Here is a 21076-nt window from a genome sequence, read left to right on the forward strand (position 1 = left end):
TGTAGAAGCAATAAATTACAAATAATTCAAATTAGCTGTATTGTGAAGCTGTATTCGTTTCAAATGTAGATTTATGATAAATTTTACGTTTCAGGTATTTCAGAGAGTAAAGGAGTACTTATTGGCAGCAACGCTGGAGTGATGTGCGTCGATTTCGATTCTACGGGAACGCTGATGCTTGCAGCGTCGAACGACTACGCCAGCCGGGTGTGGACCGTCAGTGACTTCCGGCTAAAGGTAAGTGGAAAAGTTTGCATGCAGCTGATCTTGTAAAAATATGTAGCTTATATTTTACTCATCGAGCAATCGTTGATGTACTTCGTTCTTTTCCATGTGGCAATTTTTGTATCCAAATAGCGTATGCTACATAGATCATGTTTATATATGTGTTTGAATATCATTTAAATATAATTTATTCGAAGTCGGGTAATGAATAATTTCAGAAGTAGAATGGTGAAAATATAAATAGAGAAACGTTCGTTCGTAATTTTCAATTTTTTTTCTGCAATATTAAAATTAAAAATCTATTTCTTCTACTTTGAATTATTATATTTCAAATGTTTATATTACAATCTAAAGTAAATTGAATTTGATATTCTCCGCTGTATATTTATATCTGTAATAATAATGCGTGGTGTCTCGTTCGCGGAATATAAAATGCTTATACCTATCAATAATATTATCATTGCAAAATGTTTATCGCATTAATCGATTGTCAATATCGTTTCATAGTACGACAGATTTTAATTACAAATTAACATATCGCGAAAGACGAATGATCACACAAAATCACGTAAAAGCACATAAATTATTACCGAATTATTATGACAATGCAGACATGTTAAAACAGCAGACCTTATTTTTATTTATCGTTGTATATATATCACGCTACATTGAGGAATAAAGAAAGATTTCCATGAAAAAGGAGTAAATGGCCAAGAAAGCACGATAATGAGACGTTCCTATGTTCTCCTTATGAAAATATGATTGGCTCCGTAGTGTGTCCTAGGAAGTGTATAAACAGATGCTTAGCAAAACGCGCATTAAATTACAGAGCTATTCCAAGGCGAGATGGTCTGTGAATCTGCCAGCACTAGAATATGAAATTTATCGTCACCTTTCTGGACGACCTATTATGCCGCGTTTCATGTAAATCTGCTGTCGAGAGATCGTAAAGCTAATGACGATTCGCAAAAACTATTCCAACAGAATCGTTCTGTGAAATCATTCGAAGGATCTTGAACGCCACCCTTGTCTCCTTGAAATAGGCTACACTTCTTGGATGCTTCCATAATCTTTCACAAAAGAATAATACTGTCTCCTTTCGTCGATGATGTCGATATTCTCTCATCTAAAGTTTGTCCTAGTTTCGTTCCCTACCGACTCTTCATATTGGTAAGGAACTGAAAGTTTTGTGATTATCTTCCTCGCGTGTACTATCTTCCTATTTGTGCTTGCTTCGCCAGATCTCGTTAAAAGGAAAGAAGTCATCAGTTGAATGATTTTTGTTTTTTACATGTTCGGTGGAGCTCCTTGCGTTGAGATGAAAGACATGCGTAACGTATGTTGAGCACGTAGATACGTAGTTTTTATGAAAAGCATCAATTGCTTTTAGACTCGGATACCATATATGCAATTGTATTTTTGCTATTATATGTTGTTATTTTGATGAAATCGTGAAGATTGCGTGTCTACAGTGATGTCGTAGAATAACTCCTGATGACTATCATGATGTTTATAAGCTGGTTTCAGATGGAGAAAAAGATTTAGCGTGGAGACTGCTGTGTTATTGTTCAAGGTTTTTATCACACTTTGATGTCCTCTTATTTTCCATACTTGGAGGAGTATGATACCAGAAATGGTACCGGTTAACGTGTTATTGTAGGCAAAATATTTACTTGTACGATATTCTTATCGGAATGATTGAGTCGATATAAATTGTAAAATGACGTAAGAAACGCATATATTATTCTTATTCTAAGCTAAAATATTCTTTCTTCAAAAGCTTCCTAGTATTTCCAATTATCATACGAGGTACTATATCTCAAAATAAATAAATCGAAGTTATGATTTGTTTCAATACAAAGTTATAAATAACTATGTATCTATAAAGATATGTAAAAGTAGTCTGAAAGGAATTAGCACAAATTCAGAAACATTATAGTACGTACAACAAACATGGACAAGTACTTATCTATCTAGCAAATTATTTTCACAAGAACGTAGAACTTTTACACAACCTATCGTTTCTTTACTAGGATAACGCTTTAAGCAAAGAATCGAATTTGTCTGTGTTGAACAATCATACGGAGGACTTAGTCGTCGACAGTATGTAAGCGTGTAACAAGCGCGAGAGTATCTACGAAAGGTAGATTGGACGATAGCGTGACTTTACAATTCCATGACATACTTCATAGTGCGTTTCTAAAATGCATTGTAAGGTTTCAGGCTGCTTGCTATGCGGTAATATCGCCGTTTATAGCTGTGGCGTTGCCGATGGAATACAATGTGTAATATATCTGTATGAAGGACGGTCGGTGTATTGTTCGCGTATCGTTGGACATGTTAAATGTGATTATTCGTCGCCCTCGGATCGTGACTGTTATATACGGGTATTTCATCCGCCCGGAGGTCTTCCTCTCGTTTCTCTTCCCTTCAAGCCCCCTTTTTTCACTGTTCACCCGACGCATTTTTTCCTGGCGTCTTGTTCTTGAAGCAAGTCGCGTTGAGAATCCACTCAGCAGCGGCAGTTTCATTCTAAAGATTGGCGGCCAATGGCGCGTAAACTTACGAGAAAACACGCGAACTGTGAGGGATTCGAGGCGTAGCCAAGCCACTCTCGGCTATTCACGATGAAAGGTGCGAGAACTGACCGCTTGATGTTTATTCTCCTCTACTTCGTCTCCAACGGTCTACAATGTTTCTCAGACGTTATTCTCGGAACAGGAACCCTTGATCAATTTCCTTACGTAGCGAACCAATGTTTCTTACTGCTATTCTCGGTGAAGTTGACTCGTATCAAGGCATATGTAAGTACGCCTCTCGTTCTGTAAATTATAGTTCCTTTTATTCCGTTTCTCGTCTCGGCGATGCGACGCGTTCAGGAAATGCGTACACATAACATTTACTTTCACATCGATTATTCAGAGTCAGTCGGTGAAAAAGTAGTTGGAAAAAGCAGGCGCAATTACGGAATTTCAGTATTTTCTCTAGGAACGAATCGCTGCTGTAAGACGCAGGATCATTCGCGGATAGATTTTATTCGAGCGGGTATAATAGATGCGATGGAATTCATGAATAAAGTTTTTCCCTTAATCATAGAAGTACCTTTACTTTTCTCTCAGTTTTTTTCTTTCTATTTGCTCACAGTGCTTTTTCTAACAAGGGAAAGAGAGATGGAAATGGAGAAAGAAAGAAAAAGAGTTTCTCACAGTAGCTGTAGAATTGAAAGCCATGGGTTATCATCCATTTCTTTCTTTCCCTCTCTATTCCGATCTTCATGGCGGTTTGGATGGTCTCTTCCTTTTTTTGGTCGCTGACCTCGCTTCCTAAATTTTATATTTCTCGCTAGGACCCTTGTTTGTCACCCTCCTGGCAGGGAAACGATGCGTTAAACGAATATCGATGGTATTGGAGGGTACCTGGTCAGAGCGATAATGGACTCAATTTCGCGGCAGTAGGGCGCCAGTCGTTTGGATTTCTCACGTCCCGACACGGTATCGATTCTCTGGCGAAGCCCTCAGTGATTTCCTGGTCGTTCACCATTGTGAAATCGCCATACCTTCTACACTTTTCTCCAATAGAGGTGCAAGCTCTCGCGTTCCTTTTCATGTCCCGTTCTTTGTTCACGATTGTAAATAACAGCCACGTAACAATAACACGAATATCCTTTAATTGTCAAATCGCTACTAACTATAAAAGCATTTGTACCTAAATCATGCATTGTGAAAAATTGAGTGGTACGTTTAGATAGATTGCTTATTCGTGTGTTAATGTGTGAATTATTTTTAATAAACGAAAGAGCTTTTTCTCGTTTTGATTATTACTAGTGATGCAATGGAATATACCAATTTATAGAGTAATCTGTTTTCTTCGATAAAAGAAATTTAACACCTATGAGAAATTTTACTATATTAAATATGGATTCCATCAAACTTTATAATATAATTCTACTTTACTGTACAGAGTAATACATTTTATACCTCACTATAAAATGTATTATATATATAAAGCAAATTGAATAAAATTCTATATGCGTATAAAATTCTGCTATATTAAATATAAATCCTCTGTTTTATAATATAATTCTGGATTTTATCTTCTTCCAAATAGTCTTTGACGAGAGGTTTTAATTTATAGTTCTCACTAAATGTGGGTGATTTTTCTTATAATTCTGTAAAATAACGACATACGAATTTTAAGTTCTTCATTTATGCTGTTAGGAAGAAGCGTATACAGGAAGCAAGTATAAAATATAGATGCAGACAAATGATTAAGACTAATCAAGTTAATAAGTAATGCCATCGAACATGCTCCTATACAATTGGTTTTAATTATTCGAGATGTACTTCACTATTGAGTTTTATCCTACTTAAATATGGTATTTAAGGCACGTATCTAATACGAACCGAAAGACAGGCATACTTTACTACTTGCCTATACACTTCCGCAATTAACTGATGACTAAGTTCTAACGAGGCTTGGCTCGTTGATTGCTGCTTTATGTTTCGATTTCCTTTTGGCTGGAACACATGAGTTTTTTGTTTGATCGTTGCTAGCCTCTGATCGCCGATATAAAATATATCCTTGTACAAAGTGAAGCTATAACGTCGTGCACTTGAAATATTTTCCCTTCTATCTTTAGAGATACCAAGGAAGTATTCGTTTTGGAAGTTGCATAGCGTTAAGATGTTATAATACGCTGATAATAAACTTTTTTCTCCGGAAATGTATCAGAAAAGTTACTTCAATTTTCTTAAATAACACGTTGTGCCTCTTTTTTCCAATATCGGTGCAGTGGCTGTCATTTAGAAAATTTTAATGAATCATAACGCAAGGTCATTAGATATCAAAGAAAAGAGTAAAATAGAGATCTTCACGTTGTGAGAGCTGCTGAAAGTACTGTTCACTTCCATCGATGCAAAATTACAATCATTGAATCTCGGAAGCATTTATTTTGTCTGTTTGATTGTATTATGTGCTGCAATGATTTTGCTATTCGCTACTTTTTGCGTAATACCCTTGTAATTACTTGGAGAATATTTTTCAATAGAAGAATTATTATTTCTTTCTTTTCTATATGTAATGATCTTACACTGCATCTTTGAAGCTATAAATCTAAAGACGACTTATTGTACCAGGAATAAGAGAATATGACGTGATATTTAACAAAATTAGATAAAATTGGATCACTTGTTTCTATAAAAATATTATTACTGACATTCTGTGACATTTATGAAACTATAATGTGCATTTCTATAATATAATACCTTCTCATGTTTCAAAGAATAACAGAAATGTTGCATGCAATAATAAATTTTTAGCTGAAAGATTATGCTAATTATTTAGCATTTACATTGTATGTTTAACTAAATTTTAACAGCTTAACAAGAGTAATGAGTTCTGAATAATACAGATGACAGGTGAAGTAATGGAATAACTTCATTTCTCTTAATCTTCAGGATGAAAAGGTAAAAATGATTTTAGAGAGGTAGATGGAAATTAGACAAATGTTCATATTCAAGTCGAAAAGAAAAAGAAGAAAAAAGATGGGTAAACCGGTTCGACTAAAGCTGAAGCGTTAATTCAGGAAACACGAAGGTGCTCTCAGGCGTCATCCAGTAATTTCAGGGTAACACGGTGGGCACTGGGTACCACGATGGTAGTCCCCTTCGTTCAAAGGCATTACTTTCAAGCCGAGCTCAGTAATTACCTTGCAAAATTACCGCATTTACATCCCTAATAGGAATAGGTGGATATAGGTAGGAATGTCAGGTACGCTGCGGGAATATCACGGAGGGAGAAAAAAAAGAAGTACAGGAAATTAATCTAAACACTGGCTTTGCGGTGTCCTTGCGCCGCGTGTTGAAGAGAACGAACCATTTCTCGTTGTTTCCTCCTGGCATTTTTATTTTCCGTTGCTCATCGATGGGGCTACAAGGAGCGGGTGGCTATCAGTTTTATCGAATTAAGGCCGGATTGCACGTAATACCTATTAAATCCCAACGGTACATGCGGAGAATCCATGTGGCCAGACGTTGCCTCCCATCTTTTATTGATTTATTTCTAGATGATTGCAAATTTCTAGCGGAATTAACGTTTACCTTCTGCCTCGTTTATCTAGCAATTCCATTTATGAAAGGCTGGAAAAATGTTCGGCACCAGTTGCTCGCTTTAAGGTGTTCGTTTTTCGATATATGTACATTGGATTTTCAGTTTCAGTTCGTTTAAAACAATTTATTATTCTTCGATATTTTTATTGTGAAATATATATTCTGAATTATTTCGGAATAATATAGTATTAGATATTTTTGGCAAATAGTTAAGAAATTCAGAAAGGACGATGATAATTTGTACAGCAAACTTTTATGTATTAATTTGTATGTTTAAGTTTTTGTTTTTTGTTATTTTCGTCGCACATGATAAATGAACAATGACTGCGTTTGCAATGAAATACTGAATTGCTTGTTATACTTCCATGTTAGGAAATTGTTACATAATCTTTTTCGATATTACAATATATTAGAAGATGATGCAATTGATGCTAAATTGCAGGAACCAATTGATGGTCAAATAAAAAAAAAAAAATAGAAATAAAAAATTGATTCAAATATGTCATCATTAAGAAATGTTTGATGTTTAGTTTTGCTGCGTGTTTCATTTGGTACAAGAATTTTGTTTTATAATATAAAATTATCATTTTACCATCGTACTTGAGGTGAATGCACTGACAATCGGTATTCGTTATAGTTTGTGAAAGTCAGGTTCTTCCTATTTCCTGTCTCATTATTGAGCGCATATAAACCACATATATTATGAATAGTATTCATTGTACGTGTACGTGTCGAGTTATGCAGTTAAGCAGGAACGAAAATTAGCACCCTTGCTCACGTCAGTTTTCTTTGGCCTTACATGCCACACCATTTTTCCCTTTTACTTTCCTCTTTATATTTTTTATATTTAGCCAGTGACAGCATATTTAGTTCACGCAGGACGAAACACGAGATCTGAATTCAACGCGAGTATGTTTTCAAATACATATATATTCTACGTGTACACTAGCAAAATTTTTTTGGGACATCGTACAACGTTTTCAACGAGGAAAGGATTTAAATTTTACGTTCATTTTCGTTCTAATTATAATAAATCTTTGTCGAATTTTCTTGAAATATGTTGTTAAATTATGGTAAATTTCAGATATTTTTATTTTAAATGAAATGGAAATGGCAAATGTTTGGCTCTTTTATAGCTTTTATAAATTATTTGGAATTTTAATAATTTGCGTATTTCTCGTTATTTTTTTTTTCCTTTGTATGCTCACAAATTAACGCTTCGCAATTTCCTACTAATAGAGAATATTTTGAGTTTGATATACGAAAGTCCATAAACAATTTTCTGTTGCATTTGAATCTCCCAAAGTTATATGTATAGGAAAATATTCGAAATATTTTCTTTTATCATGGAAGGACTTCTCTACTTTCCTTTAGTCGCATAGGAATTTTTCATCCATATAAGATTTCTTCGTAAAGCTACAAATTTCTGGTTGGATGACAATTTTTATTTTATAACAAATATATTGCAATTATTATTCATTTATAAAATACTCCTGTTCACTCGTTCATAAATATTACTTCCATTCTGCTCACAATAGAAATATTTCACATTCTGTTCTCATGCTACTTATTAAACTCCATTTTGTGTAAATCAGTATACCGCGTTGTCTATTTCCAATTCCAATTTAGGAACCGTTTGTGTTTCCGCGCAACACTTGGAAACGACAGAATCGGAAACTTTTGCAGATTCTCTGTCGTGGAATGGTGTAAATGTTCTGGCCGTTGGCCAGGGACACGCCTAACGAAATCAGCACGTTTGTAGTGAACAACACACGCGGGACAATGAACAACCTGTAGATATTTGGCCAGCTAACTATGTCTCGAATGGGAGTAGAGAAAGAGACGGAGTGAATCCTTGGTTTACGAAACGGATGTTAGGTTTCTATAAGAATCTTGGTGGAACTTGCGGTGAGATATATACACGTTCATAAGTATTACCACGACACCTGCTAACATTTTTCGACTGACATCTTTATACACAAACTTTCTTTATTATCTAGAATCATATCTTACAAATATCGCCCACTTTTTTGTAACATCTTTTATAGGTATATATATATTATAGCGTGAAAAGGCAGAAACCAGTTCTTTCTACCGTAGTTTCACTTTTTTCATTCGTTTCTTCTCTGTGTCCTCGGTACGTACCTCGATTGATGTCCTCGACCTCAGTCGCATAACCACGACTACGAAAGTAATTAGTATTTACGCCACTTTCAAAAGCAGCGCCGGTGTCTTCCTTTCTTTCATGTTTTAACGCAGCGTGATGCAGAGAAACATGAACTTCGCCGGAAGATTCATAAAAGCATATGCCTAAATAACGGGCAGTGCATACGGAATTCAACACTAACACAGAAACGGAACCGGTATCACTGATGGACATATACATACAGAGAGAAAGAGAGAGAGAGAAAGAGGGAGAGAGAGAGAGGTCATGTCCTATATCAGTTAGCCGTTAATTAGAAATTAATGCCCTGCTTCAGACATGTCTTGAATAGCGTTAATGGAGAACTGTGAACGCTTGCAATTTGCCTCCATGATTGCCAGTTGCATGTTTTGCGATCGAGCTGCTATGCACATTAGAATTTCAGATGTCAGTCGATATTAATCATAACGAGATTTAAAGACGACAACTCGTTTTCATCGTTAAGATAACGAAGTGTTAAGTTAGACTTCAACTGGTTCTTTCATCGTTTATATCACGTTAGGTAAAGTCTAAAAAGAGTTTAGGTGTTCTTAAAATAAGATTTGCGAGAGTTTTGTCGTCTTTTCGAGTCGTGCTTGTCATGGAGGTTGACATTGTTTGAAATCTTTATTTCGAATTCTTAGTTCGTCTGACTTTCGTTACTCTTGTCTGATGTATAACAGTTTATCGATAGAAGTCCAACAACGAACGTGTTACTGCTGTATTTTTTTTTACAAATATTTGAAAATAAATATTACAATTTTTATATTTTAAATTTAGTTCTTAATTATTCTACAGTCGAATAACGTGCAATTGATTGTACACAGTCGTTCGTCAATAAATTCAGTATAATGTTATTAGCGCATATCACGAGTTCAATCAGTCCAGAATATTGGATTGATCTTTTATTAGCAAATGCAAAATACACTTATCGTTGTTTCATGCATTTATTTATCATGATCTGTATTTCAAATATTTTCTCCTTTTTATAATGACATTTCCCTTAATTAACATGTTTTCGGTCAACAACAGAAAATTATTTTATCCTTAAATACTAGCCTCATATAAAGGAATTAAACTACGGCTTGTTTAAATATTTATGCACCGGAGGGTTTTTACGCACGAACAGAACAACAACGACATCGGGTATAATTGAAAAATCAAAAGAGATAATTTTGTCGGTGTTGCCGACGTTGATCGATAATTACCAATTACAAAGTAAAATATAATTCGATTGAAGCGTACATAACTGGAAACCATTTTCTTTATCTCATCGGAATCGTTTAATAATTTAATTAGATCTGGCTGGTACTTTATTAGAGGATCATTCAGCGACCAAACCTTTCTCGCTATTTAATTCCATCCATTTCTGTCGGAGCGTAAGCATACAGAAAAGAATTGAATGAACGGTTGACAGGAAGAAAGGAGGGGAAGCAGGAGGGACGAAACGGAAGAAAAAAGAGGAGATGAGAACGAAAGGGGAAGAGGAGTTTCTTAGACACGCTCCAATTACGGTGTTCAGAGCTTTAGAAGAGATTATAGATATAGCACAATGACTACCTCCGATCTAAATCGGATTTAACTTCAATTCAAGTCACCATTCTTCGAATGCTTGGTACTCGTGTGCTCTGACCACGTACGCGTGGCTCGAGTTGCAAGTTAAAACGTGCTCCGAACCGTGTATGTAGGTCTTCTGTATTTGCAGCTAAAAGCGAAAGGGTGAAATCGGCTGGAAAGCGCAAGCTTTTACACTTTTGACTTCAGTCAACGGGCCTCGTCTCTTTTCGAGCAGGCACACTGTGCATTTATTGTATCCATTATTCTCGAACCGACACCGTGCGTGTGCTATTACGCATCGCGTGACAATGTGGAAGGCGTGTGCTGTTTTTCTGCGAAACTACGCGACCGCGCGCGCAGAAAAGGAACGACAAGAGAGTGAGGTGAACGTTCTTTGACATTTCTCGTTACAACGCCATTGTTTCCCATGCAACGTGACCCTTTGTTCTCTTCCTAGTGATTGCGGGCGTCTTCTTGATTGGCGTGAGATTAATCGCGAAATAACACAACGTGCGAAAATTTTTTACTTAACGACGTTACCTGTAATCCGCCGGAGGAATTGCTTTTTTCGTTATAAAAGAACGGCGCGGAATGCGCCGGGTTTCTTTTCTACGGGAACTACGTGTTTTCTCTGTGTAGCTTCGATTCGTTTCTACTATGGTAGATCTACGTATATGGTGAAATTAACAAGTTTTGAAATTACTTTTATAAAGACGGACATACGAAAAGTGCAAGATTGCTTGAAATGAAAGTAGGAAATAATAATCTGAAGTTATTTGAATTAATTTATTAGCTTTTATGTAGAGAAGTAACTTCAATTTATATCGAAATTAAACGAATCACTTTCAAACACTTTCAACTAAAATGATTTGGATTTTAAATATTGTAACGTATCTCACATATATTTGAGCCGTATTGTGTTATGTAAAATCATTTGTCCTCAGAATTGTTCTCGTTTTAATAACGAGGACCTGAATAGTAACTGTATGAGCCTACGTGTTTGAGGCAAGGATATCCGTATTTCTGACACAATTAACATAATGGAATTGGAAATTATTGTTTCAGGAAATAATTATCCATATAAATATTAAAATATAAGCTTACTTCATTTCATAGACAAATAATAAAATAATTAAGAAAGTCACTCTTTCATACAAATAGATCTATAAAATTATAATCAAGTTTCATGGTTTTCATTTACTGAATCACAATGCTAGCTAAATTTGTAAACAAATTTATTTCAGATGTCCATTGGCCGTTGTTGATATTTCTCATGATATTCAGGCTTCGAAATTGTTTTCTCTGAAAATTCATTTATTTCATTATTGCAGAATTATTACATTCTGATATTTCCTCCAAAATGGCTTGTTTAATTTTTCAAAATTTCCGAAATATATCAGCAAAGAAGAAATAAAGGTAAAAATGTATTCCAACTAATTTTAAATGATCAAGGATTAAGGTTTACATTCTATGCATTATTTGATGTATGGATCGAAAGAGATCTATCTGATTTTTTTCTATAGAGAAAATTATGCATACCACGCATAAACCAATATGGGTCTGGTAATTCCAATTCGTCTATCTTCACTGCTATCCTTTCTTTTCTCTTGTGCTTTTCGCTCATTCTATATCTTTCTTCAATTTCTATGGTCGATGTTCCACAGCTGACACAAAGCCGACATTCCATGGCATGCTTTAAACGTAAATTGAGCACGAAACTATTTTCGATATCGCAGCCATTCGAATCTAACGAACCAGCCACGTTCATTCGCGGTATCCATCCCGACAGGGTTGCAAAACTCCTTGGAAGGAATTTAATTAATGGGACACGGTTTGTATGATGTTATTCGCAGTGCCATCCGACTTATTCTCTTCCTTGCTCGCGAACATTTCTCTGCACCCTTTGCCCCAAATATGAACCGGATTTAAATTAAAAGTGTCGAGAACTTTTAACGGGGAGATTCCAACCCGACCAAACTCCTGAATTCTGAGCTAATTAAATCTGGAGCTTGGCTTATTGCAGGTCTTGGGTATTGTATCTCGAACAGTCTGATTACTGCGATAATTGTGGCGCAGTGAATGGTAATACCCGATAATTATTGATGACTTTTAATTTCACCGGATGGAATTTTAGCGGGAATATGTGATCGATTGGAAATATCATTTCGTACCTGTGAATATTTTATAGGTTGTCGTTTGTTGAATATAAATTTAATACGGATTCGGATTTGTGTCGCTACGGATCAAGCTCCTGCTTGAATGGAATATTTTTTGAATAACTATTCAAATTATGTGTTATTCCAATGAAATATTCAACCAAGAAATTATTTTCAAATACGGTGTTTTATTTGGAGGAATAAATAGTTCACCTGCTGTGAACAAAATTTTGTGCTTTCAGTCTTTTGTCCTCTACACTTTTGTAAGCAAAACTATTTTCGTATTTAAAAACTAAAATATTCCCGATTACTGAAATATTCTCGTATATCTTCCTTTTCGTTTTTCGGTTATTTTAATTCAATAACTGAACGGTTTTCACCAACAAGGACAAAGTTTCAATATTTAAATTGTATTTATCGAAAGAAAAAGGCATAGGTCTTCTATTCAAAGGAGCAAAGATTCATACTCTTTTGTTTCGTAAGAATCGAATATTAATAAAATTAAGAGATCGATAAAGAAATGGAGTTGATCCAGTTTGGCTTCTGAGAGGTTCATTTGTTACGCGCATATAAACTTCCAACATGTATCTTAACCTAGACGCTAATTCACAGTTGCGTTCGTAAATTAATGCCTCACATCGCGTTACAGGAAGTTTTCGAAACTTGTTCGAATCTATCTACGTGACGAAATCGCCCTCTCAGTGGGATATTTAATTACTGTCTTTGCGAGACCCTCGTGCGCGTTATTCGTTAATCCCAAGTCTTAAGTTAATGGAATTAGTTGATGGATCTTTGCCACAGATAAATGTAAAACCTTCGTTTTCCTTGCATCTCTATCTTCCTTTCTCTTCCGACGCTTTTACACAGCTAATCTCCTACCATCATTTCAACTTGTGCGTCTCGCCAGTGCCTGTCCTATTCCACTGATTGTCCCCTTGCGTCCTCTCCTACTCTTCAGCACCACGATGTTCCTTGTTGGGTCGTGAGATCGAGGGACGACTACCGACTATAATGGCACAATGTCAGATAATTTCGCACGCAGTGTTCTAGCTCCATTGTATCCTCAAATAGAGTCTGCGGAGGTCTTATCTGCGAACCAGTGACGGTTCAATTAGACGAGTCTAGCAATCTCTCTGGTGGTATAAACAAATGTTGATATATTAGGATCAACCACATTGTGCTCCCGTGTGCTGCATGTGTGGAATGAGTGATGAATGCGCATGGTTCTGAATAGTGTTTCAATGGAAACTGGAGGTTCGTTAGGTACTGTACAAAACAGGATCAAACGTTTTCACGTAAAATAATTTTTCATACGTATGAGAAGGGTATAAGAATGGAATTACATTTAATTGCCAGATAAAAAATAATGTACTGAATTTTGGATAATTAATATATTGATTTTTATATTGAATCTATATAGTGTTTAAGAGATTGATATGCTTCTATTCTCTATTAAATTCACTTAATGTTAAGTAACGTTGGTCAACTTTCATCAGTCCAAAACTATCTCCTTGGTATTTATTATAAACATTCTTTCTTTCTTTCGTTCTCCTTCTCTTTCGTAGAATATATTACTTTTTTAAGGTAACACCATAATCTTCAAAATGACACCAAAATATCTCTTTTCTAGTAACAAATTATTAACACACATGAGCAAATGCGTTTGGTCGAAGTTTATCATCTCAATAGATGTTACATTTGTCAATGAATCAGAACCATATTAAAAATATTTATTTCGTTATCGGTTGTTATTTTTCATTTATTTCTTGTTTTATTCTCTCTTTTAAAACTATGACTGCGAAGATGACAATAACAGCTCGAATCACGAAATGTCTCTTCATCGGAATAAGTTTATGCATATGGAAGTTACAACTGCAGTGTACTTCATTGATATTTGCATTCAAATTGCAACACGGATCTGTCTAAACACACGGTATGTTCTTAACCACCTTCTCTTGTCCTCGGTAAATTCTGGAATAAGTTACTAATGATTTACATAACACGCGACGATTATAACGCCGGTTCAGAGGATTTGGCTCAGTTTACCAACGATTAACAGGTGACGAATGTAACGCTTTGTATTACGGAGCAGAGATTAATTTTTCAAAGCATTGCAAACACTTCTGGCTTGTATGGTTGTTTCTTCACAACTGTGCTTCTCTGATGTTTCAGTTTATTCTTTTCTCTACTGTTTGAATTGTTCATCTTAAAGTTAAAAGAGAAGACGTGTCGTTATCATATCAAGTGAGTTTTAGAATTCCGGGCTGTCGTTATTAGGGTAAATGGTTTAAAGTTAAATATGAATAGCGTTGTTCTACAGAATATTTTGTAATAAAAAGGTCTTAAAGTAAATATAAATATCTACTTTTTTCTAAGTTATTCCATCGTTGTGATTTTTGTTATTTTCGAATTCTATATATCTTTTATGCTTTCTTGTTCTTCTGGTAAACCCTTGTACCTTCATCTATAAATCTGCGAGCTTTTAATTAACTTCTTTTTGCACAAGAGTGTGTACCTAGTTCTTAATTTACTAAAACATTTTTTACAATAAATCGATCCATCAGAATCAATGTTCATACATATTCATTAACATTATATTAAGATCTGTTTATATATTTGATTAGATATAACCAACTTGCAGTTTCATAAAAGAAATATCTAACACAATATAAGTTTCCTGTATGAGTTTTATAAGAATATAATCCCTATCGTTTCTTTTCCAAATAAAACTATGTATCTAAAAAAAAAAAAAAAAAAAAAAAAAAAGACACTATTATTCACGTAACTCGTTCAGCGAGACTCCTATTCTTTCCTTTCAAACATTTTCTTCTACCGTAGAAAATAAACTATCTGCGATACAAAACAATCCATTCTGTATGCATAAACGACTATAATGACCGAGATGGTTGTTGAATCTGCAACCTATTAAGGATACCGGTCGCCGGCTATAAAGACGTTACGACTCGTTAAAAATTGACGTTTCAAATTAGGACTGCCTCTTATGAAAGAACGAACATACTCTGGGTAAAAAGGAGAACGTCTGATTACAAGACACAAAGGAATCATTATAATGTCCAAAGTAGACGTGTCTGTGCGTCCGTGATAGCCGGGATGGGGGTAAAAGGATCCTCGCTAGGTCAAAGATTATAATTAAAGACGAATCTTTATTCGGAATAGACCAGTTCGGAAGGTCTCCTCGTGAATCCCCGTTGCTATAGTTACGATGAAAGCGGACAGGAATATCGACCGAGAAACTGCACTAGACGGACGCACTCAATTCGCTCGGTTAAGTTCGAGCAAGGAGAATAAAGAAAGGAAGAAGACGAATCAAGGGGGAGGGATGAGAGGCCAGAGGGTTGGGCAGCACCGATGTTGCGACGTCAGGGAAGGAGGTGAGAAGGGAGAAAAAGATAATTAGTTGATTCGCTCAAGTATAATTAAGTGGAGATTTCGCGTTGATCTTCAAGAACGACCGCGTTTTCGTCCTCCGCAACTACCGGCGATTCTTGAATCGACTGTAATACCAGCCTTATCAGAGCTCAAATTAGAGAGAACTGGTTCCACCGAGAGATTTTGATGACTGTCGCGAACTTCGACCCCTCCTTTCGAAAGTATAGAACTGGAAGTGGGTGGTGTTTTCTTCAAGAAATGCAAATGATAAATCACGAGGCGGGTCCAAGCATTATGAGGACTTTATGTATTTTCGCGCTGCTGAATCCGCGTAGCTTAACACAATTCGTCGTGATGAATGGGCTTGAACTCTGTTGAATATTATGCGTTGAAATCACGTTTGCTCGGTGTGAACGTGTGTTACGCGCATCGCGGTCGCGGTACAGATGATAACTTGTAACTAAATTATCGTGTGAAAGTGAATTCTCTCACAATTGCATCGCTTGTCATTCTATTATACATCTTCAAAACGTTCGTTTTTCTTTTGTCTTCCGTGACCATGAAAATCCAGCTAATTAAATCTCCCCTCGTGTTATAACTGTATCACGTGTGTACTCCCATCGAATATCCTTGAATTGCGACAGAGATAAGTCCTTGAGGCGTATTAAATCCCGTTAAGGATACAAATTTTAGAGGATTTCCTTCTCTTTCGTATCTTGTTTATGAATTTAATATTCGGTGTTGTTCAGAGAAAATCCTCTGTAAAGAGTAACAGGCTTTTTGAACCTCAATTTTAACGAATAATGCGTTTGAAAAGAATTTTTACCTGTTTGTTGCATACGGAAATAAGTTTTAGAGTAAAAAGTATGCATATATTTTCTTTAAAACGCATGATAATCGAATGAATGAAGTATATTACACATTGGAGAAGTAGGATTTCTCTTTTTGCGATGACTATCATAACTGTGGATGGTAGTAGATTCAATGAGATATTTGGTGATAAAAGATTATTTGTTTATAATATTCCGCACTGAAATACGTAGATAAAAAATAATTTATCATCTAGTGTGTGAAATTAAAGTTATGTTTAGATCGATCTGAGGCAAGGAAGAGATAGAGCAAGAAATATTAAATTAAGATACAAATATAAATTCAGAAGTCACATTGACTAACTCTATAAATTGAAAAGTAAAAAAGATGATGATAGGTTAGAAACATATTTTAATATTTCTCTTGATGTTTACCATTAGGTATTTATTCTAACTTCTCGTGATAAATGAATCTATGGAAATAAATCATCTGTTTCTGAAGAATTGAACATTAATTTTGAATAATGAAATTTACGAAAAATAGAATAATAATAACAGGAAATAAATATTTTTACCAGCGTTGCAAATCTACGTTCCTCTTTATCGAGATATTATGCTAATTTCTGTTGGTAAACGATTTTTTGTATTATTTCATATTCTGCATATTATAAAGCTTATATCACTAATACAATCAACGATGAAAATATCTTTCCGCGAATAGCCTTATCTCAATCGCGTATAGTTATTCCGAGACAATTATTGGCAGTGTAATTAATGGTAGTTTGTTGATCGTGATTATCCACTCGGCTTAATAATCAGGTACTTGGGCGTTGAACACGCATTGCTGAAGCGGTTTCTCTTGGAAACCGATTTCAAAAGTTCTCGCAACCAACACGATTTGTGCCATTCGTAATAAAGTTCGATCCATTTCACGGCACATAACTACGTACGACTGCTTACAGTCGTGACGGGCAATTTGTGCGTCTCCGCCGGCAATATTTCCAACAATTTTCTTGAGTTAAATCTTCTTCATCGACCATTCGCGGAGAACACCATAAATCGAAAAAAAATTTACTTATGCTGATAGATTACCGTTTCAAACTCGAAACTGTATGTACTTCCATGTGTAAAGAATATTTAAATGAATGAATATTAAAGATTCAAGGTGAATACTAGTATTTCACTTCGAAATTCAGGATTTTTAAAACTTATTTTGCAATGCGAATGTCATATACGTAAATTAATATGTAACGAAAATATGAATTAAATTAAAAGTTGTTTGATTTAAATAAGCTTTGTATATTGCGATGTAACAATTTTCCAATATCGCAAAAAGTAAATATTTGAAGTATTAATTTTAATTAATTCTATCACGTGATTGATTATTCCGTGATTTAATAATAATGACCACGTAACATTTATTCGAGAAATACAGGTTTTAAGAAGACACTTATTCGTTATAATAACTCATTTATGTCACACAGTTCAATATTTTTCATCTTTTTTATATTTTTTAATTTATCGCATGTCAGCATCAAAAAAATGTCATTTCTAGACTCCATTCGTCTAAAACTGCTCTTTCCATATATTCCTTTTATTGAATAAACCTACGTGTTGTCTATTCAGCATATTATAAATTTCAATCCTATTTTCCTAATTTTGTTATACCTCTTTTTCTCTTATAATTTCATGTTACGATATATAGATAATACATTAAAGGATAATAAACCCGTGACTCAAACAAGAACCGTTCACATTTTACAGTTTTTAATTTTTCACTATTGTATGCAGTTAGAAATCCACATATTTTTTCTTATCACTTTTTCTAATAATATATTTCATAACGTTCTCTTAGTTGGTGTTTTTGTATTACGCTTTTCATTGTGAAAGTTGCTTCTTTTAAAACTTTGTTATTATTATATATACATCTAACATTACTATAGACTGAATTTTTGTCATGGACAGTTTTTGATGAATTAGAATCGTATTAAGAAAAACATAAATAAAAGTGAAATTGGTCTCCTCTTTCTTTTAATAAATTTTTCTCTCCTTTATACTCTTCATTCTAAAGATCCTAATATATCGCATACGAAATCTTAAAACAGGCAGCTGTCTTGATAAGATGGATAATGATCGGTTGACGTTGACACAACTCACGAGAAGCTGCATCAATAGTAATTGCGCTATCTAACGTCATCAGCAAAGACTTCACATATTGTACTCGTTAATCATGTAGGATTAAGTTGCCGTGTGACATAAGTTATTGCAGTCTATGTGGCATCCCGTCATTTCTGGTCTGAAATTTATGACACAAATTATTACTACACCTCCCAACAATACAGATAAAAGAAAAGTTTCATAATGTTGATTGTACGTAATAATCGGGTACAGCGGATATTTGTTTTAATTCTGGATCTTTACGTTGTACTTATTGTCATATTAAATAAAACGATCATTTTTTTGATGCACTTATTTTTCATTGCGACTGTATAGTGAAAGTTGCTTTCTTCAAAAATTGCTCTAAGCTTTAACCATGTATAACTTGTATCTGGAAGGAGTCTGATATTTTATTGCATTACTATAATTTACTGAGGAGTTTAAGAAACTTCATTCGACTTCAATTGTAAAACAATCAACAAACAAATATATTTCTCATTAAGAAAAGTAGCTAAATTATATTAATTTTTATAATTTACGCTGGGTTTTATAAATAAAATAATGCCTCAAGGATCAAAATCATCCAATTTTTTTTTATTTTAAAATTGACGCTTTCAATAATATTTCATTAATTATTTTTATTTACCATATTGTGTTATATATGTTTCATTCTAATCTTTAATCCTTATGTAGACAAGCAAAAAACAATTTTTATTCAATTTTCTTTACATCCACAATAGCAAATAACAAATTCTTAAAAGAAGTACAAGAGTAATATTAGTGGTAAATATAGAAATAGTCGATTGTTAGAAGAAATGTAAAATATTTTCTCAAGCTGTAGTAACCACGATATCGTTTCTTTAGTCTTTAAGCTACGTGCGTCACTGTACAGTCGTTTGTATTTGTGTCAGAAGAGAAACATTGTAGTTTATTAGAAGCATTCTTAGGGGAGTAAGTCTTAAAGTGCAATGAAGTGGTCCCCATATCAGTTTTACTGCACGTGATTCGCAAGCCGTAGTCGTACACGTTTCCTTGGTTATCTTCAGCTCTTAAAGCTCTATATGATGTACATGTATGGGGTTCTATTTGTAGAGAGACAATAAAGAATGCTTTAATAAATACCGAGGGAAAACTCTGCTCTTTGTTCCTGTTTCTGACCTCAAAACTCTTCGTCACAGCGCAAAAATACTTTTGTTAGAAGTTAGAGACACATTAAGGAATAAATTATAGCTGTAAGACTTGGATCTAGATATTTTTCAATGGTTCTAGGGTTGAATGAAGATAAGTAATAATATTTGGATACATCTATTCTAATTGACTACTTGGTATATTTATTACAACATTGAAATGAGTTTTATACTGAATAATCATTTGTGTTAACAATTTTCTACTAATTGTTAATTATAGACACGCAGATGAATTTGATGCGTTGCTGAAACGAAAGTAAAAGTTTCAACACGTTTACAAGCAATTAATCCTTTAGTAAAAATAATCATAAGATTATTTGAATTATTTATTTAGACTTTTCTTAGGACATTTCTTTACACCTTCTCTTTTTAAAGATATGAAAATAAATATTACATTTTTCTATTAAATTAATTTTATATCTGTAGTCTCATTAAATGAACTTCTTACGGTATAGTGAAATTTAATCTGAAAAATATCAAAGTAATTTAAATTTTTATATTCAATGAATATATTATTGAATAATTAATAATAATCATTTGAATAAAAACATTTCAAAATATATATTAATTAATTTATACAGTAATTATCAAGATTATAGATAGTCAAACGTATTTTGAGATCTGATTTGCGTTATTTGAATAAGATAATTAGAATTTAATTAAGATATCATCTTGTCATTTGCAGATGCCACTTAAATTTTCTCCTTCTTTACGTAAATTGCATGTCATCCGGAAGATAAAAAGCTGTTGCCTGGACTTACGTATTTAGCAAAACACGTATAAAATGACGGTATTTTACAAATTGTTCTTCGTTTATGTATTTGTTGAATTCACCACCAGTATTTGTTCTCTGTGATCAAAAGAGACAGAGTATCTTGTTTTGACATTAAGATAAATGAATAGATAGGAATATATTTCTTGTCTGCAGTTTGGCTCTGTTCCTCTGTAATATTAATCATTTTGCCGGTGTGCTTTATTTGTTTTCTTCCAAGGGTGATACCTGACCAAATTTATTTCTCAATTTCCAAATTGAAATGTTGTCTGCTTATGGAAGAGTTAATTAGAATTTTCTATAATCTCTTTTCTTTAATCTAGGACTTGGAAAGTAATAATGATTTGATATTGATATTATGTTGTGATAACAAAGTACAGTAGTACTGTGTTAAAATTCAAACTTATATCTTCATAAATACAATTCAAGAGATGGAATCCAAGCAAATATTTCTTTCACCTAGAATTAGAATTAACTAGATATTAGAACGAATATTATACCTTGAATATTTTATATATAATGAATTTTGCAGAT

General features: G+C 34.1%; 1 protein-coding gene across 1 annotated transcript in view; it reads left to right on the top strand.

Annotated features, from left to right (window-relative positions):
• LOC132905981 (autophagy-related protein 16-1) overlaps positions 1–21076 on the top strand; it is a 602908-nt gene that overhangs the window by 8153 nt on the left and 573679 nt on the right. The window contains exon 7 of the mRNA XM_060957792.1: positions 95–237. Coding sequence (XP_060813775.1) covers positions 95–237 — 143 coding nt within the window. The remainder of the gene's footprint in view (positions 1–94; positions 238–21076) is intronic.

Source organism: Bombus pascuorum, chromosome 4 (genome assembly GCF_905332965.1).
Source record: "Bombus pascuorum chromosome 4, iyBomPasc1.1, whole genome shotgun sequence".
Classification (NCBI taxonomy): Eukaryota; Metazoa; Arthropoda; class Insecta; order Hymenoptera; family Apidae; genus Bombus; species Bombus pascuorum.